This window comes from Choloepus didactylus, chromosome 5, assembly GCF_015220235.1.
Source record: "Choloepus didactylus isolate mChoDid1 chromosome 5, mChoDid1.pri, whole genome shotgun sequence".
Classification (NCBI taxonomy): Eukaryota; Metazoa; Chordata; class Mammalia; order Pilosa; family Megalonychidae; genus Choloepus; species Choloepus didactylus.
The window spans coordinates 90087489-90112534 of record NC_051311.1 but is presented as its reverse complement, the minus strand read 5'-3'; the positions used below and the strand labels follow the sequence as shown (position 1 = coordinate 90112534).

The following is a 25046-nucleotide window of genomic DNA, read 5'->3' as shown; positions in this document are numbered from 1 at the left end:
CTGCCAAGAAAACGGAGCTCAATCTGACCACAGACGGGCCAGCGCTGTCAAGGATTCCACTCAGAGGAGACAGATCACATACCTAGGAGCAGACGCCAGTCTTACGTGTGTGAAATCAGACAGATTTCAGCAGCAAGGCAGAAGTGAACACCTGGAGTCCAGGGCTCGGACTTAGGAGCCCCCAGTTCTGGTTCCTTCCCTAAACCTCAAATTCATCTAAAAAATATGGAGCTTGCTCAAGATGATCTCTAAGGTTTTTCTATAGACCTATGAACTGTGCTAGTAACATCTAATACTAATGTTAACGTAAGCCTGCTCCTCTACACCACAACTTGCTCAAAATAGTTTTCTGTCATCTTGCAGATAAAAGGAGGAATAAGTCAGGAATAATGCCGAGATATCTACAAAAGGCCGCCTCCCTGACCCTGCTCACCACCCTAGCGCCAAGCTTCCCTAAAAATTCTAAACTGCAAAGAGAAACAGAAGAGAGCAACTTTCCCAATTATGGTCTAATCCCAGTCACAGTGTGGGGACCTCTTCCTTCCACAACTCAACATGATGAGAGTTGTGCCTGTCTCTTATTTTGTTGGTAACGCCTTGCTAAATTAGGAGCACCAAGGGAAACCCAAATCAGCAGCCGGATGCGCTGGCAGAGGAACGGAGGCTGCCCCAAGCAGGAGTCCTTACTTTAGATATTAATTACTTGTGGGTGTGGGGAAAACACCAGAGGGTTTCTCCTCAAGCCTCGGCAGATGAATTTCCTACTAGAAAAGCTAAAGCGCCCTCTGGATTTCTCTACCTCTCTGAACAGACATGAGTAAAACATTATAAACTGTTTCTGAAAACTATGATGTTAAACTGAATGGAAAAGTATGGGACACCTGTTACAATAAAAAAGGACAAGAACTAGATACAACCTCAGAAAAAAATTCTCAGTACATCTTGTCCTAATCTAAATTGTCCTGAAATATCCTCCTGCTCCTTGTTCTTTCTCTCACTAACTAGTGGGAATTAATGAGACAACGCAGCAGCTATATTTCTGATTGTAGTCAGGAAGTCATGCCCAGCACTGAGACTGCACAAAATAATGAGCTGGAAAAGAGGTTAATTCTCCTGAAAATTCATGCAGGAGCCACGTCATCATATTTCCAAGTTGAGAACCCAGCACACTGAGGAGGATAACCCCAAGTTAGCACAGACTAATAAGCATAACCAGGCTGAAAAAAACCCAATAATAAAAATGTTTAACAATTTAATCTTCTGCAATAAAAGTTGAACAAAATTGATTAAATGGATTTACTGATAAATAGAATCATTGAAAAAATCAAAATGGTAAATAAATACTAATACCAAATGTAGAAGGAAATCAATCAGTGACAACAGCTGCGCCAGCCCCTAGGGGATCCCCATGCTTCTGGTGCACCCACAGGGTCTCCCGTTCCGAAGAGGGTGAGTTTGGAAAAGCACTGGGTTTTAAAGATCCTATTTGCTTACATATTACAGCACATAATACAAATTACCTTTTTTATAAAACCTAATGGTTGTACTTTTAAAGAATCTGATTGCCAGCACAAGAAAGGCACAAGAAAACTACTTACCACAGATATAGACATGAATGCATACTTTTCACAAAGACCGTCTATAATTTATAACGCCCCTGATTTGATGGAATTTCATACTACCTTGCAGTTCAGAGCATGGATTATGGAGTTAAACCACCTGGAATCAAATCTTGGTACCACCACATTAGCTGTGCAACTCTGAGAAGTTTATCTTCTCTTCGCAACACTTCTGTAAAATAGAGATAATACTCCTGGCCTCAGAAAGTGTGGTGAGGACAAGATGGCAAAACACACATAAAGCACTCAAAACAGTGAGTGCCCTAAGAGAACATCATAAATGTTAGTTACGATAATGGTAACTGGAAGAATAATAATAATTTTAAAATCCAGGCTGCAAATTCCAACTGCTAGATTTTCCAGTACTATAGCCACGTCACCAAACTTGGAGCCTTGCCACAGAAAACTTTATTTAACTAATGAGAAGTAGTCACTCCTTACAAGGTTTCCAGAAAGGGCAATGGGGATTAAACCATAAAGTTTTAAAAATTAAAATACCAGGCCAGAAACAGCCTTTCAATTATAGAAGGAAGTCAGAACCACTTTTAATAAGTAGCCCATGGCTTTAAAGGAAGCTAACACCTGTGGTGACCAGCAATGTTACCACAAACTTTTCCTTTTTTTGGTTTTAGAAGTCAAAGCCGGACATAGCCCGCCAAGATGGTTCATATCTGACTCAGCACAAGGTGACCATGGCTAAATGAGAACTGATCAAAGGATTAATCACAGTGTTTAGGAAACCCCCAAAAAACAACTGATGTAATTATGCTATTTGTTACCTTTGGAAAACAATCAAGTGGTCCCATTTATCTACCAGCCCTTCTAATCACAGAAAGATCAGCCATTTTGTAAAGAAAGAATACAGAGAACATACATTTCTTCTTTCATTTAAGGAAATGAATGAACCAAATGTTTTTTGACTACCTACTACATGAATGAAAAAGACGAAGAGATGTGTAATTTACAACGCATGATTTCTTAACTCTGAGAGGTACTCATAATCAAGTTGAGGAGAAACGATGGCTAGTCTGTGCTAGTCTCTATGCTGGATGTGTCATAAGTTGTCTCTCATTACCAATCTCCACAATAAACCCACCAATTAGGTATTATTATCCCTATTTTACAAATGAGAAAATAGTCTCACAGAGGCAAAGTTTCTTGCTCAGATTCACAAAGTGGTAACTGCCAAAGCTAGGATTTGAAATTAAGTCTGCTGTCAAAGCATATGCCCACTGCACATATGGTGGTTCTCAAAAGCACTTTTGTCCCTAGGGGACATTTTTAATTTTCAAAACTAGGGGAAGAGGGTAGTATTAGCACCTAGTAGGTAGAGACCAGGGATGCGCTATAGTCCTAAAATGTGTAGGACAGCTCCTACAACAAAGAATTATCCCATATAAAATGTCATTAGTGCTGAGCTTAAGAAACTCTGACCTATACTGCCAAGCCTTGTAATCATTAATAAAGAACCAAATACAGGCCGCAGGCATTCCAAGGAGGGAAGACGTATTGACCCTAACAAGGGCACTATGAGAAGTCTATCACACGTCACACAGATGAGATTTTGGGTGAACCTTAAAAATGTGGAAAGGACCTAACAGCCTAAATGTAAGACCTAAATACAAGAGCTTTAACCATAAAACACTTAGAAGATAACATAAGGAGTGTGACATCATCAACATGGTGACATAAACAGCTACTGAAAACCTCTCTCCAGAGATTCAATGAAAACAAAAAAAAAAAAACAAAAAAAAAAAAAAAAAAAAAATTCTGAATTCTTCACAACTCTGGAGGAAGATATAGACTGGAGAAGGACCCTACAAATGCCAAACTGAAAAAAGAGAAAAAATATCAGGTAGGGATCTTCCATCCTGGACCAGCTGGCCCTCTCCCCTCCCCCTCACTCGGTCTCACATGGCGCCGGAAAGGCACAAAAACAGCAGTCAGGATCCCTCCCACCGGGGACACAGACTAAAATCTCTGACAGCAGTGAGACAGATCCCCACTATCTGGAGATCCAGGAGACAGGGGAGGACATTTCGAAGGTCCAGCTCAGTGAGGGACAAAGAGTCTGAGAAAACATGGACAGAGATTGTCTTTGCAGACCTGGGTCCGAAAGCCCTTCTGTCAGCCCTGAAGGAAACAGCTGTAGACGGCCATTTCCTTGCCTGTGGGAAGGCTGAAAAACTGGGACAGCAGGATGAGTCCTCTGCCACAAGTAAAGTGGGGGACACAGCCCCACATGGTGCCAGATTTTGGCTAGCAAAATGAGGGCACAGGATTCCTGCAGTTTCGGCCCCACCTATTCAGACACAGCCTGTGATCAAAGGCAAAACAGCTTCCGAGGACAATTAGGTCACCAAACAGTGCCCTCTGCTGGACAGACTGGAAAATGCAAGAGAATGGAAGGGCTTTTAAAAGACTCTCCAGACCCTACCTTAGGACCACCGGAGCTGGTCTACATGTCCTGTTTTGGCTGGGAAATATGATTACCCAACTGTTAAAGCAGGGCCCTAAATCAAACCCAGGTCTTGTTGGCCAGCAAAAATCAGAGCACCACTGGAAGCCAGTAGATTTGCACCACACGTAGAGACCTTGCCAAGGCAGTGCTGAGAGGGAAACTTATTGCCCTAAATGCCTATATTAAAAAAGAAGGGCAAAAACCAAGGACTTAAATGCTTACCTGGAGGAACTAGAGAAAGAAGAGCAAACTAACCCCAAAGCAAAGAGAAGGAAAGAAATCACAAAAATTAGCAGAAATAAATGAAATTGAAAACGTGAAAACAACACAACCAACAAAACCAGAAGTTGGTTATTTGAGAAAATCATAAAATCTATGGACCTTTAGCTAGGCTGACAAAGAAAAAAAGAGAGGATGCAAATAAATAAAGTCAGAAATGGGAGGGGGGACATAACTACTGGCCCTGCAGAAATAAAAGAGATAATGAGAAGATACTATGAACAACTATATGCTAACAAACTAGACAACCTAAAAGATAGCATACGGGCAAACTGTCATGACCTGAAATTCAGCAATGGATTCTTCGATATTATGCTGAAAGGACAAGCAACAAAAGAAATAGATAAATCTGACTTCATCAAAATTAAAAACTTCAGAACACCAAAGGACATTATCAAGAAAGTGAAAAGAAAACTTACAAAATGGGAGAAAATAGTTACAAACCATTCACTGGATAAGGGCTTAATATTCAGAATATATAAAGTACTTTTACACTTTTACAATGTAACAAGGCAAATAATGCAATTTAAAAATGGGCAAAGGACTTGAATAGACATTTTTCCAAGGAAGACATACAAACGGCCAGTAAGTATACAAAAAGATGCTCAACATCATCAGCGCTTAAGAAAATACACATCAAAACCGCCATAATATACCATTTCACACACACATAAGAAAGGCTATTATTTTAAAAATGGAAAATAAATGTCAGAGAGGATGCGGAAAAATTGGAATTCTAGTGAATTATTGGTGGGAAAGTAAAATGGTACAACCATTGTAGAAGTAACATGGAAATTACTCAAAAAGTTAAGCACAGAATTACCACTGACCTGGAAATTCCACTTCTAGGTATGTAACCAAAGAAAGTAAAAACAGTATCTTATAGATACATGCACATCAATGTTCACAGCAGCATTATGCACAATAACCAAAAGGTGAAAACAAACCAAGTGCCCATTTACAAATGAATGGATAAACAAAATGTGGTACATACCTACAATAGAACATTATTTGGTCATATGAAAGAATGAAATTCTGAGACACGCTGCAACATGGAATAACCTTGAAAACATTATGCTCAGTGAAATAATTAAGACACATAAGAACAAACATTGTACAATGTCAACTAAGAGACATCTAGAAATTGCAAATCTGCAGAGACAGAAAATAGATTAGAGGTTATATGTAGGTGGGAGGTAGGGAAGGGGGAAATGTATGTTTGGTGGATATGGAGTGTTTGTAAATAAAATTAATATTAAAAAAAGTTCTACCCCCACTTCCCTCCAAAAAAAAGTGGGAAGAAAAGAAAGAATGGCATTCTCAGCAGCCTAGGATAAAAGAAATGATTAAAGATGCAGAGATGCAAAATGGCAAGTTGTATTTAGGGTCAAGATTTTCTCCAAAACTGACTTACTTTATTTTGTAGGTATTTATGAAGAATTTATGAAAAATTTATTAAGAAAAATTCTAGAAAATATGAATATGTTTATAAATGTTTTGGACATCTTTGAATATTCATAAGAAATTGGTTAACTTGGTTGCCTTCAGGAGGGAAACTAGGTACCCTAAAAGCATACATTTTAGAATACTTAAGTATATTACCTATTTAAGAAATTAATTAGTGGGAAAAAAATTTACCTGCCTGGTGATAAGAGCTAAACCTGAGGTTTTAAGAGGAAATATGAACTGACATCAATAGTAGAAGACCCTAAACAGGCTCATAGAAAAAGAGTGTTTTAAATGTTTAAATCTTATCGGAGATAGGCCTAGTACAATTCCAAACATTACATGCTGCTAGGCAAAATGGTAAAACTACTTTAAGTCACTTCCTGATTAGCAGTAAATCAATCTCTCTGTACCTCAGTTTCCTCTTCCATAAAATCAAGGGAGTAACAATACAGATTTTATCAGGTTACTGTGAGGATTCAATGAATTAAAATCTGCAAAGTATTTATAACTGTGCCTGGCACATGTAAGTTCTGAATAAATATTTACTATTATCTCTTTACATCTTCACAATACTCTAATGAGGAAGGTACTGTTATTATTTCCATTTTACTTATAATGAAACTATAGCTTAAGGAGGTTAAGTAAGTTGGCCAATGTCCTTTAACTGAAGTGGGATATATCTGACTCCAAAAGCCAAGTTCTTGACCAATCTGTATTTTGCTTCATTAAGGCCAAGAACTTTAAGGTTTAGCCAACAGGCAATGTGGAGCCACTAAAGGTTTCTACAAATAGAGAATATGGATTAATAAAGTACGGTTTTACTATGAAAGTAACAATTAAGGGAAAGGAGAACAAACTGGAATAAAGAGTGGAATAGGATGGGCTAGAGGCAAGGTAAGTAGAGAGAAGCCAGTGAAAAGGAACTGCTGGAGGTGATGAATGTCTGAACTAAGGATGATAGAGCTGGAAATGGAAAGAACATCAAAAGTACAAGACACCGAGATGAATGGCTGGGTGACTGGTGAAGAATGGCAAGTTGATAAAGCAACAAAGACGACTTCTAAGGCAAAGGAGGCCTTATAGGGAATGTGCCAGTTTGAATGTATTGTGTCCCCCAGAAAAAGCCATAATCTTTGAAGCAGTCTTGTGGGGCAGATGTTTCGGTGCTGATTAGATTGGAATCCTTTGAGTATTTCCATGGAGATGTGACGCACCCAACTGTAGTAGCTCTGATGAGATAATTTCCATGGAGACATGGCCCCACCCATTCAGCATGGGCCTTGATTGCTGGAGCAGTATTTAAGCTCAGACAGAAGGAGCCAGCTTGCTACAGCCAAGAGGGACACTTTGAAGAACACACTGGAACTGAGAGAGGAGCTTCAGCTTACAGAGACATTTTGGAGATGGCCTTTGAAAGCAGACTTTTGTTCCGGAGAAGCTAAGAGAGGACAAACGCCCCAAGAGCTACTAACAGTGACATATTTGAGGAGCTAAAGCCTAGAGAGGAATGTCCTGGGAGAAAGCCATTTTGAAACCAGAACTTGGAGCAGACGCTGGCCACGTGCCTTCCCAGCTAACAGAGGTTTTCTGGACACCATTGGCCATCCTCTAGTGAAGGTACCCAATTGTTGATGCATTACCTTGGACACTTTATGGCCTTAAGACTGTAACTATGTAACCAAATAAACCCCCTTTTATAAAAGCCAATCCATTTCTGGTGTTTTGCATTCCGGCAGCATTAGCAAACTAGAACAGGGAAACAATGATAAAGTTGGCCTACCCTGTCTTATTCTGGGAAACGATGTAACTGTGTAAGTCCATTGATAAAGGACCTCTTGCCCAGCATGACAGAGGAACGTTCAGTGTAAGCAGAATCAAAGGGAATGAAGGGAAATTCAGATGTACAGATGATTAATTGAGCTATATAACTTCTTAAACAATGTACCACATTGAAAATTTGAAGTAAATTTCGGGGGGAAAAAGACAAGATTCCATGATACTTCTATTAACATTGCATATAAAAACTAAATACAGACCACATAACACAATCAAAATTTAACTTGGCAATTTTTCTGAGCCAGTAAAATCCTACAAGAGCTCTTTCTCAGTCTCCAAAGTACAGGGTACGTGAATTAGTTAGGATAATGTTTATTAAATACCTATACATTCAACAAGTATGTATTAAAGTTTCACTTGCTAAGAAAGGCTCGATTTTGTTTTCCCATTCGAGAATGTGAAATAAATATTGATGGTTCATCTGCTAATTCACCTTCTAAAACTGTCAAGCTTGAATTTGGGTGATGTGGTCAATTTCTATAGCAACAGGGGGCGTCTCTGAAGTGCTCCAGAGAGTGACGGAAGCTGTGTGAGACACTTGCAAGTTGGCATTTCTGAATTTATCTACTTTTTGTAAAAATATGTAAATCCTTTAATATTTTCAGGATTTATCAGAGATAATTAGGAGATTCCTTCCAAGTTTTAACAAGATGATATTTTGAGAGTTTAAATTGCCATCAATAGTTACAAAGATTCAAGGGTCATTTGGGGATAGAAAAGCTCAACATATTAAGTTTTCCCTTCACCACACATCTTCTACATTAAAGGAAAACTATTACTGTTTTTTTTCTTTCATTTGAGATCTTAGTCTGTGTTATAATAATGAATGAAAATGCTTCCATCTAAATCTAAAAGGGAACAGATACACTATTAAACAAAAGCCCCTTTAACTAGTCACAAATATATCTCTGTTAGAATGCATTTACACCTAATATAACACTATGTATGAGATGAACAGAATGTTAATGTGTAAGCCAGTACAGGGGGCCCTTCTTTCCCCAGCCCCTCATCTCAAGTAACATCTACAGTATCAGAAGACACGTTCCCAATTTGCAGCACAAAATGACAAAGATAAAAGGCTAGCTAAACAGTTATCTACATGCAATTTCAAAAGCAAAATCTAGGATGCTTTTACCATGCAAATTTAAAATTCAAAATTTTTATAAAATGGGTTAAAAAACCCACTCCTGTTCATGCATATAAACATATACAATCTATACTTGTTAGGAAGGCACCCATCTCTTGAAAGACACAATTCCTTAACTGTGAATCAATCCTGTTTTAAGAATTCTGGAGCAAGGCGTATATTTCAAGTCTGTAACTGCTGGGTGGGTGTAGCTCAAGCTCTAAGACCAAGGGAAGGATAAGACTTCAAACTACCTAGCCCTCTTCTTAAGCAAACCAAGTAACCTTCTTCATATATTACCTACTCTGCAGAATTATCTATTTTATTAGAGTAAGTAATCCAGAATAGATCATATTTGCAACTTTCCTAATTTAGATGGTATGGGCAATGAGTGGAATACAGATTGATGCATTCCATGCCGAAAACTACATCTAGTAAACATTTCTAATTAGAAAGAGATCTTCTGTGTATGTATATTCTGATTCTGCAAATATTTGCTGGAGCATCATCACTGAGCCAGGCCCTAGCCAAAGGTTTTCTTTCGGCAAGGCAATTAAACAAAGTACAAATCTAATGCAAACCTTCCTATATAACTTAAACATCTCTTAAATCATCTTTGCTTTACTCTCTGTCCAAGGATACTTAGAAATAGTAAATAAACACATAATATATTGCCCATTTCTTCTGAATTATTTTCTGAGGAAATAAGTGGGATTTTTGCAGTGCTGATATTTACCAAAACAATTTCTGATTGTACCACATTACTTACCTTTAAGAAGAACAATACGCCAAAATATGTCTGGTATTTATATATTTGCTCCCTTTATAACACAGAAGAGCAAATCATGGAATCAATATGAGATTGATTTAATGAGAGGTAAAAATGTTACACAATATAACAATTTAAAGCAAAACAGAAATCCATGCTGAAAGGACAGCCAGTTAGGTCTGGGGGTGGGAGGACTTGCCATCACAAGCCTCACCTGACGAATGATACTCTTCACACAACGCACTGGGAGGCCCTGGTAGTTGGACTTAATGATCCACTTCAGGAGATGGTGACCAAGCACTTCAAAGACCATGCAGACATCTGGGACATTGTTAAGTTTCATTTTTTGGATACATTTATTGGAGTGATGCAGTTACGGAAAGCAACATCATTGTCTCCACTTGCAAAACATTGTATTTCTTTATAAAATGCAGTATGAATAATAGCGACAATACTAAAAACGGCCATATGCTGTGTTTCACCTAAACAAAAAGAACTAATATTTACTAAGTTCTTCTCATATATCATATATTATTTAATGTGTAGTTCTAACAACTTGGAAAATAATATAAATATCCCCACTGTGGAAACAAGTAGAGTAAGGCTCAGAGAATTTAAAGAACTCACCAAAATTACACAGTACAAAAGTGGCCTAGCCAGGACCCAATCCCACATTCACACTCTCACCCACTTCTCAACCCTCCTCCTTCATAATCAGCCTTAAGGACAATGAGCAAGATGGAAACCTCATAGGAACTGATTAATTCTTGGTCTTCATGAAGCAAAGTACAACGTGGTTAAAAGCCTGGGTTTTAGAGTCACATACATACCACTTTAGTTAAAGGACTTCGGCCAAGTTAACTTAACCTTCTTAAACTACAGTTCCATCATCAATAAAATAGAAATAGTAATTGTATCTTATTAGATTACTGTGAAGGTGTAAAGAGATACTACTACTGATAACAGCAAATATTTATTTGATACTTTCTTTGTGCCAGGCACAGCTGTAAGTATTTTGCATATTTCAATCCACTGAATGCTCACAACCACCAGTGTCTAAGTGTCTGAACTGCCTGCTTAAATTTCTATTTGACAGGTTGTAACAACCACATTATAAAATAAAAATTTGCCAACAACAGTGAAGACTTATTTAATCTTTGTAGTCAAGACATTAATCTTTCATTGTATAACTAGATCAATTTTTAAATTACAGACAGGTTTTAGGAATGTATGATTACAATTTAAGACATGGCATTACGACCAATTTGTAATAATGAAATCTCAGGAACATGAATTTTTTTTAAAATAGGAATTCTTGTCATCCACAGACCCTCTAGCACTATGGCCCACCAAAGTTCATCATACAAATACATTCATGTCATGAATTCACGAAGATATAAAATGGATCTAGAACATTTTGGAAATACTTCCTTCATCCCCAGGGACTTATACTGGGGCTTCAGAATGAAAGAAGGTTAGTACATTTAATATTTTCTTTTACAATATCTGGATTTTCCACATCATCGAAATAACTGTTTAATTATTCTTAATAAAAATAAAAATATTGTAGAAGCACTTATGCACTACAGAAGTGTGCATAGATATTCTAAAGCCAGAAGTTTCTATTTCACAGGCTTATTAGAAAAATGGCAAACAGCTTAAGGACAAGGGTTAATAAAAGACATATTGTCAAAGCCCAAGGTTTCTAAAATATGACGTGTCTTCTGAAACCACTGACAAGTCTGGACTATGATACTTTCTGAGCATTTTACTTAACAGCAAAAAAAACAGCACTAGAATCCACATCAAAACAAACAAACAGAAAACTATCTACAAATTAACCTTCTCCCTGTCAGTTGTCCCAGGAACTGCACCTGCAGAGCTGTGGCAAGAGAAGGGGCTACCTTCTATCCAAACAAACTGACTCACTTGTAAGAAGCCAGGGTAGAGAAAGGCTGACTATCTCCCTATTCATCTGTCAAGACAGAAAAACACTCAGTGGTTAATAGAAATGATCTTGAGGCAAAGGGTTAGGTGACATCAAGCAACTGGTGCTTTCTAGTATCCCTGAGCCCAATTTCTAGAAGAAATATAACCCACCCAACCCCCAAAAAGCCTAGGGAAGGTTATGAGCGGAGTGCTTCCTTAAGGGATCATGACTTAGTAGTTGCAAAACTAGATATCTTTCTGGAGTTGAAACTGGGAGAAGATCCTGTACTCAGGCTGCTGGAGTTTGAGAAGGTCAAATTTCAAAATGCCCACTCTGTCCCAACAGGATATGAAGGAAACAGCAACAGATCAGGAAGAAGCCAGAAGACCTTGGCTCATGACATACCCTTGGCACTCGTGATTTGCATGGTTCCAACTGAGCAGTCCAATATTCTTGAACCTTGGAAAATGAAGGCATTGCCTACCCCAAGCACATAATGGGTCCTCTCAGAGGATCCAATACGAAAATATAGGAGAGCATTCTGTAAACTAAAGACACTAATCTCAGTTCCACCTTGTCATTTACCTCCTTCCAGCCATTCCAACTGGTGGAACTGTAGCCTACAGCATCCTCTGGGATATGCTCTATAGCTGCTCATTGAATTGTGTCTTGAAGGTCTTCACCTTTCTGTATATACCTTGTATTGCATAATAGGGAAGGAACTGAGACTGTGGAACTGTAATCCAAAACAATTTTTGAAATTACTTATATAACTGCTTGTTGAGCTGTATATCAAAAATTAACACCTTTCTGTATGTATGTTATATTTTACAATAATGCAAATGACTGACGTTGTGGAACTGTGACCCGTGACATTCTTTGAAATTTGCTCTCTAACTACTTGTGAAACTGTACTTTGAAAGTTATCACTGTTATGTATATAAAGTTCACAATTTAAAAAAATGTAAAAAGAAAAAAGAGAGTCACCCAAAGACTGCATGAAATTTAATTTTGCTGGAAAAAAAAATAAAGACACTGATCTCTTCTCCCTACCTGTGCAGTGTGTCAGCTCTGAGTTACAGGTCTTAACTATTCTGCTCTCTGTTATTCCCTCTGGGGCTACCCATAACAATTCCCCAGGCAGAAGGAGAATAAGAAAAAAACAGAAGCTCCTTTCCAAAACTACCAATCACTTCTTCCTGAGAGCCTAAAAACTAACAGGTACCCAAACAAATTAACAGCTGCCCAATCAAAATCAAACTTCTCCCAAAAGAAGGGAAAATCATGAGATGCTCTTGCTTTTCCTCTTTATAAGACACAATTCTTTCCTGACAGGACCTGTAATTAGGACTAAGGCCTCCCTTTAAAAAGCAGGAGGAATACCTAATTTTTACAACTAACCAAGAAATTATTTCACTTTCAAAAATCATTAATTCCCATCAGGACAATTTCTTTTTGAGAAAGCAAACACTCTGCTTCACATCTTAATGAAAAAGAGAAAAATATAAAACAAGTAACTAAATCTTCAACTAAACAACTAAAGTTAGCTGATACAAACTTACAGGATAGAGGGGAAAATGCTCTAGATGAAGAGATATTTAGGAGAAAACAACTTTGTTGAAACGTGATTCAAATGAGTCTTTAAAAAGTTATTTTTCCATAATCAAGGTACCAAGGAATTATTATTAATGTTATATGGTGAATTAATGGCTTTATGGTCATGTAAAAAAAGTCCATGTATTTTAAAAGATGCAAACTGACATTTGTAGAGATGACAGGACATGATGTCTAGAATTTGATTTAAGAATAACTCAACTTTGAAGGATGGTATATTACATGAATGTATCTCAATAAAATTGCATTAAAAATAATTCAGCAAGAGAGAAAGGTTAGATAAAGCAACTGATTGAATTTGGGTGATGGGTTTATAAAGTCACTGCACTATTCTCTAATGTATGTTTGAAAATGTTCATAATATCAGAATTTTAAAAGAAAAATAAGGGAGGTCTCTTCCAAAAGCACTGGTTTATGTTGTATTTACAAACTAGTACAGAAAATGTTTCATTTTACTTTAATCAGGCTTTTGTTTCAAAGTAGAGAAACTGGGAGTAAAAGAAATGAAACCAAAATATTTCCATATTCACCTGGCAGAATGGTGATCCTCTGCAGGAGCAATTATATGATGGCGTATCATTTGGAAACAGAACTAGTACTGCACAGTACTAATAGTACTCAAATGCAATTCTGCTACATAGACATTAGCAGAGCATTTTTCCTTTTGCTGCCTCAACAAAAGCTTCAACCTCACGTGGTGTTTTGTAGCTATTTGGGCATACATCACTCTTGTACACTGATTTTAAAATGTTTAAAGCAAAAAGAAGTCCTGACCTACGCTTCTACTTACAAAGATTAACTTCCATGCTGAAATAAAAAATTGTTGATGCTACTACACCCAAAACTCCACAAGGCCCTTACAGACCATTCCAGAAGTGTCTACAAGGCTAGACATATTTCCAGTTTTTGAATTATAAAGAAAAAATATTTTATAATTTATCCATCAGGTAGTAACAGATTTCTCAGAAAGGATACGTATTCCATTCATGCCTGAAATCTTGAAATCATCAATTAGCTGTACCACCATGTCTTTATTTGGGTCACTGGGATCACTTTCTCGAACCTGTACAAAGAAAGATGAATGCAAAAACAGAAAAGTTTGAAACTGAAAATCATTCCCATTATATAAAGCAAAATTATTTATAATAAAATTGATGGTGCCTTCTGGTTTTACTTTTTAAAATTTTTTTGTGGTAAATATATATAACATACAATTTGCCATTTTAACTATTCAATTCAGCAGCATTAATTGCATTCATGATGCCATGGGACTATCACAACTAACCATTTCTAAGACTTTTTCATCATTGCAAACAGAAACTCTGGACACATTAAGCAATATCTCCCCACACCCTTCCTCTCAGTCCCTGATAATAACCTCTAATCTATTTTCTGTCTCTATGAATTTGCTTATTCTAGATACCTCATGTAAGGGTAAGCACACAGTATTTGTTGTCTTTTTCATCTAGTTTATTTCATTTAGCATGTTTTGAAGGTTCATTCGTGTTATAGCATGTACTTCATGCCTTTCAGTGGCTAATACTCCACTGAAGGTATATCCCACATTTTGTTAATCCATTCATCAACTGATGGACACCTGGGCTGTTTCCACTTTTTGACTACTGTGTACAAGCATTTCTGTTTGATTCCATCTTTTCAATTCTATGGGTATAAACCTAGGAGTGGAGCTACTGGGCCATATAGTAATTCCATATTTAACTTTCTAAGGAACCACCAAACCATTTTTTCACAGATGCTGCACCATTTTACATCTCTACCAGCAATGTACAAGGGATCCAATTTCTCTACATCCTCACCCACATTTCTTATTTTCCATATTTTTTTCATAGTAGTCTTCCAAGTGGGTGTGAAGTGGTATTTCATTGTGGTTTTGATTTGTGTTATTTCCATAATGATTAAAGATGCTGAACAACTTTTTATGAGTTTATTGGCCATTTGTACATCTTTTTGGGAGAAATGTCTAATAAAGTCCTTTGCTCAGTTTTTAAATGGTTGTCTTTTTTGTTGTTGAGCTATAGAAGTTCTTTATAAATTCTGAATATTCAACTCTTACCAGGTAAATGGTTTAAATTATTTTGTCCCATTTTGTAGATTGTCTTTTCACACTCTTGATAAAGTCCTTTGATACACAAAAGTTTTTAATTTGAAGAGGTCCAATTTATCTTTTTTTTCTCTTTTGATGTTTGTGCTTTTGGTGTCATACCTAAGCATCCAATGTCAAATCCAAGGTCATGAAAATGTACCCGTAAATTTTCTTCTAAGAGATATATGGTTTTAGCATTTATATTTAGGTCATTTATCCATTTTGAGTTAATTTTTATATATGGTATGAGGTAGAAGTCTAACTTTGTTTTTTTGCATGTGGAAAACCAGTTGTTGCAGAACCATTTGTTGAAGAGACTCTTCTTTCCCCACTGAATGGTGTTGGCACCCTTGTCAAAAATCAACTGGCCATATACTATGGGTTTTATTTCTGGACTTTCAAGTCTGACATAGACATACAGACTAATAGAGTAAGTCTACCGTACTGTTTTCATTAATGTAGTTTTATACAAAGTTTTAAAATGGGGAAGTGTGAGTCCCCCAACTTTGCTGTTCTTTTTCAAGAATGTTTTGGCTATTTGGGCCCCTTGCCATTCCATATGATTGTGAGACAAGGATTTTCTACTTTTGTAAAAATGATTGTTGGAATTTTGATAGAGACTGCACTGAATCTACAGATTTCTTTGGGCAGAATAGATATCTTAATATTAACCCCTCCAATTCATGAACACAGGTTGTCTTTACATTTATTTGAGTCTTTATAATAAATTTATAAAGTGATATCATAACAGATATATATATATTATATATCCTTTACCCATGTATATTTCCTATGAGCAAGGATATTCACTTATGTAACCACCTTAAGTACAGTTACCAAGTTCAAGAAATTTAACATTGATTTAATGCATACAGTCCATATTCCAATTTTTTCAAATGTCCCAATAATGTCCTTTTGGGCACTTTCTCCATTATTAGATTCAGTCCAGGATCATAAACATAAAAAATCTTTAAAATAAAAGACTCAGCATTTGAACTTATGAAAAATAAATCAAGTTGAATTAATACTACCCAGGAAAATCTCCCAGTAAGATTTTAAGTCATTAACTTCTCTGTCATATATATTTTTCAGTACTTACACATTTGAGCAATTTTATTTCATCCAAAGCTGTCTCTGTATAATGCTGGGCACTTTTTACAACTTTCATTGCAACAAATCTTTTCCCCCTTTAAAAAAAATACATTACTTTAAATATCATCATCGAAGAAGTGATCATTATAATGAGATCTATCCAATAGATAGGAACTTTTAATAAGCTTTCATTGAAATAGTACTATTCAAACTGTGGGGCCACAACTAACAAGCGGTCCATAGGTCAAGTTGAGCTATTGTTTTGCTTTGCTCCTTTATTTTTTTCCTAATAAAAATTAAGTACACTGGAAAAATACCAGAGTTAGTCACATAGAAGGGTAAGTATTATCTTCTAACACTTTTTGTTTCAGTTCATACACAAATACATAATACACACGTACATGTGTACTGGGTGGCAATGCAGTTTCTTGCTCTGAGACACGGTTTAAAGAAGAAAAAAAAAAGCCAGAAACCTCTGCTTTGAAAAGACTTTGCATTATTATTTCCTATTTGAATGTTTTTCTGATACAGATGAGTTACAAGAAAAACAATACGACTGCACTGTAAAATAACTCCAATGAATAAGCTTTAAAATCAAAGTTAGAAAGAAGTTAACATTTAAGATACCAGGCAAATGAATTTCAAACTGAGAACTAAAAACAATAGTCTGGTTAAGTGGGGCAGGCCTGTGCTAAGCATTTGACATATAATAACAGAAGTAGGTGTGTTGCTCAGCCATGCTTTCTTAGCAAATTAAGATGTTGAAATAGACCAGTAACCACAATTGCACAAATGACAAAGAACACTTACTGCATATCCCAGCACAGCCAGACAGTAGAGAAGTGTCCCCATCCTAGTTTCCTAATAACATGATACCGGCCATTGAAGAGGTCTCCAATTTTCACTGGATGATAGCCACCTTTCATTAAGGAAAAAAAAAGATTTGAATTTTCAGAAAAAATAGTAATAGCATTTCCTATCTCTCTTCATCGATTTCTGATGTCAGGCCTAAATACACTCTAAATAATACAACCATATTAAAACATATTATAACATATTTTCCAGGAATAGCTTTCATTAGGAGAAAAGTATTCTATGCCTTCTTATTAGATATTTTGTTCATTTTAATTTAAAATGGCAACAAAACATCCAGCACTCCATAATAATGATTTTACGTTTTTTATTTAAGTCTAGGTGTTTATCTAGGAGTGCACTAAGCTCTTGTTATCTCCAAACAACCTTTCCTTTCCTCTCAGTTAGAAGTCAAACTAAGATCTTTTTGGATCTGTACAGGACAACCAACCAAAAGAAGAGATTTTTACTCTGCATAATTCTGCATACATTAACAGTTTATGCATAACTGAAAAGGATTTGTATAATGCATGTCTTAATTTACCCTCCAAAAGAGCTTATGCCTTCTCACCCCACTTCCCCCAAGCCCAAGGTCCTGCCTGGAAATACTGCTTGGAAATGAGGAAACCAGTTGAGGGGGTAGAGAGAGTACCATGGTAAGGTGTAGACAGGGAGGGGTAAAAGGGTGTCCAGATGGTATCTGGCATTAAAAGATGTTCACTCACATTCTTAAGTAAAATAAGCAGGCTACAAATCAGCATGTACAATATGATCCCATTTTTGTGAAACACCAAGAAAAACTCCAGAAGGATAAGATATTAACAACAGACATCTCTAGATAAAAAATTAGCCTCTTATACTTTTTATCTATTTTTATCTTTTTATTCAGTTTATCTATAGTTTCATTTTTTTCCAAAACATAATGCTTTTCTACTTTTTTACTTTGTGAACAGACTTTTTATTCTTTTAATTTCACATGTACTGCTTTTTATTGCAAAAATGTTCTCTCTCATTTTTTAAATGTGCAAAAGTCTTAGAATCACTCAAGAAAAAAACAATCGTTCCTAGTGTGGGAGGAGGCTCAAAGCAGGTGCAGAAAGTATCTAAACAACATCCAGAGGGTTAAGAGTAACACTTTAAGAAATACTATAAATATTATTCATACTTACTTACAAGGTTAAAGTAAAATTAATCAAAGAAATGGACTCTGAATTTACAGTATAGTTTTTAAACTATTAAAATTAACAATGAAAAGGAAGAAAACAAACATTTTTCAAGCATGCACGAGAACACCGTGCTAGGCACTTTATTTTCAAACCCTATTCCATGAAGCAAGGTAAGCTATAATATTATCACAGGTGTTCTGGAGGAATGAGGGAAGGAGAGGGAAAGGAGGAGTTCTTCCTGTTCTGAAAACGCGAAGTTAAAGCAAGAGCACACTGCATGTTCCAGACATATTTCATCATCAAACTATCTGTACTAGGAACTAGTCACATTTTATTACACCAAGTATTTAGGCAACACTGACATGCTATGTCACTAATTCTTACAACCACTCTGAAAAGTAGATGGTGTTATTTCTACACTGTTGATGAAGGGCAAAGGCTCAGAGAGATTAAATAGTAGGTTTGCCCCTGGAAACTAGGTCTGGCTGCAAAGCCACTATTGAAGAAATGTGCTCCATTTTTAATAACTGGATGGCTGTTTCCTAGTCTTACAAAAAAAGGCAATTATTATGCCCATCTTAGCCCTTCTATATTAATGCACTCTCAGTTTACAAATTCCAGTGTTCAGTACACAGGGAACCTTGCATGGCTTAATTAAAAGCTGTTTACCACTTTATACATTATTGCTAACATGAAAGTATCTGGATTTGTAAAAAAAAATTTAATAATGCAAATGAAGAAGACAGATATTGCTGGTATATTATGTTTTAGATTCAAATTCTCAAACAGCCAGGCATGGGTACACGTGAGCAAAAATACAAGCAATGTATTCACAGTATATGAGTACAGTAGCTCCTTTTCTCAATGTATCTGAAAGCTGAACAAAAAAATTAACAGCTGAGACCAGTTATCTCTGGATTCACAGGCTAGCTAAGAATATGGCCTCCAAACATCAACCAAATTAGAGGGACATAAAAATATTTTTTAAAAACAATAGGTGCTGAATATAAAAATAATTGAAAGCAAAAATCAAACACCCGGCATCCTAACTTTTTTTTTCTTTTTGGAAATGTGACGCACACCATTCTCTATATTCTCATACCTAATTCCCAGATTTCTTCAAAAAACAACAATCTCTTCTGACATTTTTCTTCCCCTTCTCACAGAAAGGTAGTTTACTCATAGGGCATCTCCTCTAACCAGCACTCACGCCACCAGGAGTGAGTCCCACCCACAGGCCAGACCCGCAAATTCAGCACCCAGGGAATTAAAGAAAATAGACACTCCTGTCAGTCTACCAGAAATGTCTCCAATTCCCTGGCTCCCTAACTATGTGCATCCTAGCAGCTGTTAGCGGTGGACACCCCTCAGTCTGCCACACTGTCAAGCCCGCAAGGAATCCTGAGCACAGTCAAGGAATAGACAAGGGCCCAGCCGCTCCTCAGCTTCTTTCCCTGCTTCATCAACAGGCAGAGGGAGGGTGGAGAAAGTGCACTGTAACTTTAGTATTTGTACTGTTTAATATAAATATCCCACATTTATTACCTAAAAGCTTTTCTTTTTAAAAAACAAATCTCAGATTGGAATACAAAGACAACAAGAAGTAACCATTAAGTTCATTGTTTTTGTTTCTTCTACTTCTCTCCCTCCAATATACCCAAGAAAACTGTAACTAAAGTTCTAGTTATTAAACTGTAGACCTAAACTTTTAATATTGCTTCAAAGAAGACAATTCTACAACGATCTTTTTAAACCGTTCTGGGGGAATTTTTGGCCAAAGATAAAGAAGACTCCCTCTTTCTTGCCAAGAAAAATAGGTTCTATTTAAAAGAACAAATCAAAAGTTCAGGATACCATGATAAACAAGAGTCTGGAAGGATTTTCAGCACAGTCCCTGTATCGTCTGCTAAAGATAGTAGTATTTACTTTTTTTACCGACTTGAATTTCTCAGCCCTCAGATGTCTCTCTCCTTAACCAATCAAGGATTTCTAAGGCCGAAGCAAATATCTGAGAATCACCTCACAACACACACAGTCTTAGAAAGGGACAGGGTGGTAAAAAGACATTTGTTCATATTAAGATAACCCAGACACATTCTGGGTAAGTTAAGATTTCAATTCACTCTCAAAAATAGAATAAAAAGACAGAAAATCAAAGAACATAGATAATTTTTTTTCTGGTTTAACAGTTTAGTTTTTTACATAACCACCCCTTTCAGCAATCAAGGGCAAGTGCCACATTTCATTTTTTGCATTTCAATATTTTAGATTCATGCTTAATATACAGTGGCGTTTGATGGGTTGAGCCCTCTACCATAAGTTTTACCCTTGGGAAGACGGCTGCTGCAAAGGAGAGGCTAGGCCTCCCTATATCTGTTCCTAAGAGTCTCCTCCTGAATGCCTCTTTGTTGCTCAGATGTGGCCCTCTCTCTCTGGCTAAGCCAACTTGAAAGGTGAAATCACTGCCCTCCCCCCTACGTGGGATCAGACACCCAGGGGAGTGAATCTCCCTGGCAACGTAGAATATGACTCCCGGGGAGGAATGTAGACCCGGCATCGTGGGACGGAGAACATCTTCTTGACCAAAAGGGGGATGTGAAAGGAAATGAAATAAGCTTCAGTGGCAGAGAGATTCCAAAACGAGCCGAGAGGTCACTCTGGAGGGCACTCTTACGCACACTTTAGAAAACCCTTTTTAGGTTCTAAAGAATTGGGGTAGCTGGTGGTGGATACCTGAAACTATCAAACTACAACCCAGAACCCATGAATCTCGAAGACAGTTGTATAAAAATGTAGCTTATGAGGGGTGACAATGGGATTGGGAAAGCCATAAGGACCACACTCCACTTTGTCTAGTTTATGGATGGATGAGTAGAAAAATAGGGGAAGGAAACAAACAAACAGACAGACAAAGGTACCCAGTGTTCTTTTTTACTTCAATTGCTCTTTTTCACTCTAATTATTATTCTTGTTATTTTTGTGTGTGTGCTAATGAAGGTGTCAGGGATTGATTTAGGTGATGAATGTACAACTATGTAATGGTACTGTAAACAATCGAAAGTACGATTTGTTTTGTATGACTGCATGGTATGTGAATATATCTCAATAAAATGATGATTAAAAAAAATATACAGTGGCAAGTCACAATAAATATTTTGTGGCAAATGCTTTAGCTATTACACATTTTACAGGTGAGGAATATAAGACAGAAACCTCACACCGCAAGGCCTTAATTATATAGTAAGTGGCAGAGCACAGTCTTGAAACACCTAAATGTACAGATACCAAACATCACGCTTTTCCTTTTCTATTTTATTGGTGGCATGCTTGCCGGGAACAAATTTTTTCCAGACATATACACGTGTAAAATAATGTGTGCTCTTTTCATGCTGGTCACCAATACCCATACACTCGTCTCCCACTGCCCTTTTACATTTCTGTGGTCATGGGTGGCAGGCAGGGATTGAGGGTGAAGGCACATCAGGCTCCATTCTTAGTCCCCACTAAGGTATCAGGTGCTCTAGCAGTTTCTAAGCTGGCTGCTGAAGAAAGTCTCTGCAAACGAGTCCAGAGAGCTCCTGGGCTCTTTTTCACACAGCTGGCTCTGGGAAGCAAGAACTGTGTCCTAGCAGTAGACAATTGCTTTCTTAGAGAAGGGGAAAATGAACATGGTACAGTGTATTAGTTTTCTATTGCTGTGTGGCAAATCACTGCAAAGTCAGTGGCTTAAAACAACACTTAAAATCTCAGTTTCTTTGGGTCAGGAATCCAGACATGACTTAGCTGGATGCTCTGATCAGGGTCTCAGAAAGCTGCCATCAAGGTGACAGCTGGGCTGCATCTCCATCTGGAGGCTTGGCTGGGGGAGAATCCATTTCAAGTCCATTCAGCTTGTCGGCAGTATTCACATTCTTGTGGCTGTAGGGCTGAGGGCTTCAACATTTTGCAGGCTGTCAGCTGGAGGCTGCCCACAGTTCCTTGCATGTGGCTTCTGCAACATGGCTGCTCACCTCAGCATGCCCACAAGGGGTGTCTCTCCTCCTTAGAGTCTCTGACGTCAAAGAGGGACCAGATCTTCTTTAAAATACTTTCAGCCAATCAAGTGAGGCTCATCGAAGATCATCTCCCTTTGGATTAACTCAAAATCTATTGATTTGGCACCTTAATTCTATCTTCAAAATCTCTTCACTTTTGTGATATTCTGTTGGTTAGAGAAGCAAGACACAGGTCCCATCCACACTGAAGGGGAGGGTATCATACAGGAGGTGAACAGGCGGGGGTAAGAGTCGTGCGGGTCACCCACATGGTGGGCTTTGTCCATCACACACAGTCAAAGGTAATTCCATGGAGGTGATCTCAGGACCTAGATGCTATTATCATTGGTGCTTCCATGGAGCTTGAGCTGGAACTGCTCAGTGAGTTCACTGGAGGCCAGTTGGGAGTAAGGATAGGTTTTGGGTTCTTGCTCCAGCAAAACTCTGAGGATCTAACAGTCCTTTCTTCAACACTTAAAGTACTGGTATCTGTTATGCTTGAACCTGGAAGTTTAAGTTTATTTTGGTTTTCCCTTAGAAGCATGGTGTGGTCTTAGGCATCACAGAAACCCAGGACTGAATACAGCTTCTACAGCCCCCAGTTGCATGTCTCTAGACAATTCATGTGACTTTTCTGAATCTCTAAGTCCTCATAAGGTAAAATGTGGGTAACTTAGGCTACCATGCATGTTTTGAGAATTATTTAAAAATAGTTTTATTAAGAACTTGGCATATAGTAAGAACTCAATAAATCTTGACTGCATTGTATCTTTACCTGAATTTTTCAATTAAGAGTTGAAGCTACATTATAAAAGGTAACACAGCTTTTAAAAAGTAGACTTCAGAGTGATGGTTAAAATCCAGGAGTATGAACACGTGTGTATGCTGCTTTCATAAGTCCTCATACTCTTACACACAATAACTTCATGAAACAGCAGGTAGAGTCGAGTCCTTATGAGGTTTACCACTGTCATCATGAAGATTAAAATTTTAAGAAATTACTCCAATTCATTGCTGTTAGAGCTACTAGATGCCAGTCAGCCTCCACCCTTAGGGGGTTGGTTTGTTTGTTTTTTCCTATGGAATATATTAGTTATCTATTGTTGCTCAACAAATTGTCCCCAAATTTAGCTGCTTAAAATAGCACACATTTATTATCTTACCATTTCTGTGAGTAGAGATTCAGGGCACGGCTAAGCTGGATCCTCCACCTCTGGGTCTCTCACAGGCTATGACCAAGGTGTCACCTGAGGCTGCAGTCACGCCACTTTTCACCTGTGGCAGATCCTCTTCCAAGCTCACTCACGTGCTGTGACAGGACTCAGTTTCCTCTGGGTTGTTAAACTGGGGACCTAAGTTCATCATTGACTGTTAGCTGGAGAACAGCCACAGTTCCTTGCCATATGGGCCACTCACAACATGTAAACTGGTGACAAGAAATCAGCAACTTCTCTGAGGAAAAGTTCCTGGCATCCAGGAAGCAGCCATGTGGGAAGGCACATGGGACATCTGCTGGTCCTTCTCTTCTGGTTCTGGTTTCAAAATGGCTCTCTCAGTTTCTGTGGGTCCTTCTTGGTTTTCCCAGGCATTTGCTTCAAGAATATAAATGACTGAAACACCAATATCAACCAACTACTATTCTTTTGAATCACACACAGGATGTTTACCCAAGACCGATGATATACTGGCCCATAAAGTCTCAACAGATATAAAAGAATTCAACTGATTCAAAGCCAAGTCCTCAGAACACAGTGGAATTAAATTAGAAATCGGTAACAAAATGCTATCTGGACCATCTCCCAACTCTACCCAAATCAGTCAAAGCCTCATTAGGCTTTTTTTTTTTTTTTTTTTTTTTACAATTTCAAAATGTTTATTATTTTTCATAATCTTTTTTCTTAAATTCAGAAGTATTTTTAAGATGCTGTCAAGGAATAGAGGGTTTTTTTTTTTATTTATTAAATTCAGTTTTATTGAAATACATTCACACACCATACAATCATCCATGGTATACAATACACTGTCCACAGTATGATAACATAGTTATGCGTTCATCACCACTATCTATCTCTGAACATCTTCCTTACATCAGAAAGAACCAGAACAAGAATAAAAAATAAAAGTGAAAAGGAACACCCAAACCATCCCCCCATCCCACCCCATTTGTCATTTAGTTTTTATCCCCATTTTTCTACTCATCCATACACTAGATAAAGGGGGTGTGATCCACAAGGTCTTCACAATCACACTGTCACCCCTTGTAATCTACATTATTATATAATTGTCTTCAGGAGTCCAGACTGCTGGGTTGGAGTTTGATAGTTTCAGGTATTTACTTCTAGCTATTTCAACACATTAAAACCTAAGAGGTGTTATCTGTATAGTGCATAAGAATGTCCACCAGAGTGACCTCTCGACTCCATTTGAAATCTCTCAGCCACTGAAACTATTTCATCTCATTTTGCATCCCCCTTTTGGTCAAGAAGATACTCTCAGTCCCACGATGCCGGGTCCACATTCATCCCCAGGAGTCATATTCTGCATTGCCAGGGAGATTTACACCCCTGGGAGTCGGGTCCCATGTAGCGGGGAGGGCAGCGAGTTCACCTGTCGAGATGGCTCAGTTAGAGAGAGAGAGGGCCACATCTGAGCAACAAAGAGGTACTCAGGGGGAGACTCTTAGGCACCATTACATGCAAGTTTAGACTCTCCTTT

The 25046-nt window shown here is 37.6% G+C and overlaps 1 protein-coding gene and 1 long non-coding RNA gene across 11 annotated transcripts in view; one reads left to right on the top strand and one right to left on the bottom strand.

Annotated features, from left to right (window-relative positions):
* The window catches only part of LOC119534281, a 50452-nt gene extending 39471 nt beyond the window's left edge, over nt 1-10981 (top strand). Inside the window, exon 3 of the long non-coding RNA XR_005217001.1 lies at nt 10868-10981. This is a non-coding gene — a long non-coding RNA (uncharacterized LOC119534281). The remainder of the gene's footprint in view (nt 1-10867) is intronic.
* SRPK2 (SRSF protein kinase 2) overlaps nt 1-25046 on the bottom strand; it is a 321319-nt gene that overhangs the window by 40162 nt on the left and 256111 nt on the right. For all 10 annotated transcript variants that reach the window (XM_037836451.1, XM_037836455.1, XM_037836453.1 and 7 more), the window contains 4 exons: nt 17090-17198; nt 16287-16374; nt 14059-14146; nt 9754-9860 (listed from right to left, as the gene is read on the bottom strand). In XM_037836451.1, the coding sequence (XP_037692379.1) occupies nt 9754-9860; nt 14059-14146; nt 16287-16374; nt 17090-17198 (392 nt within the window). The remainder of the gene's footprint in view (nt 1-9753; nt 9861-14058; nt 14147-16286; nt 16375-17089; nt 17199-25046) is intronic.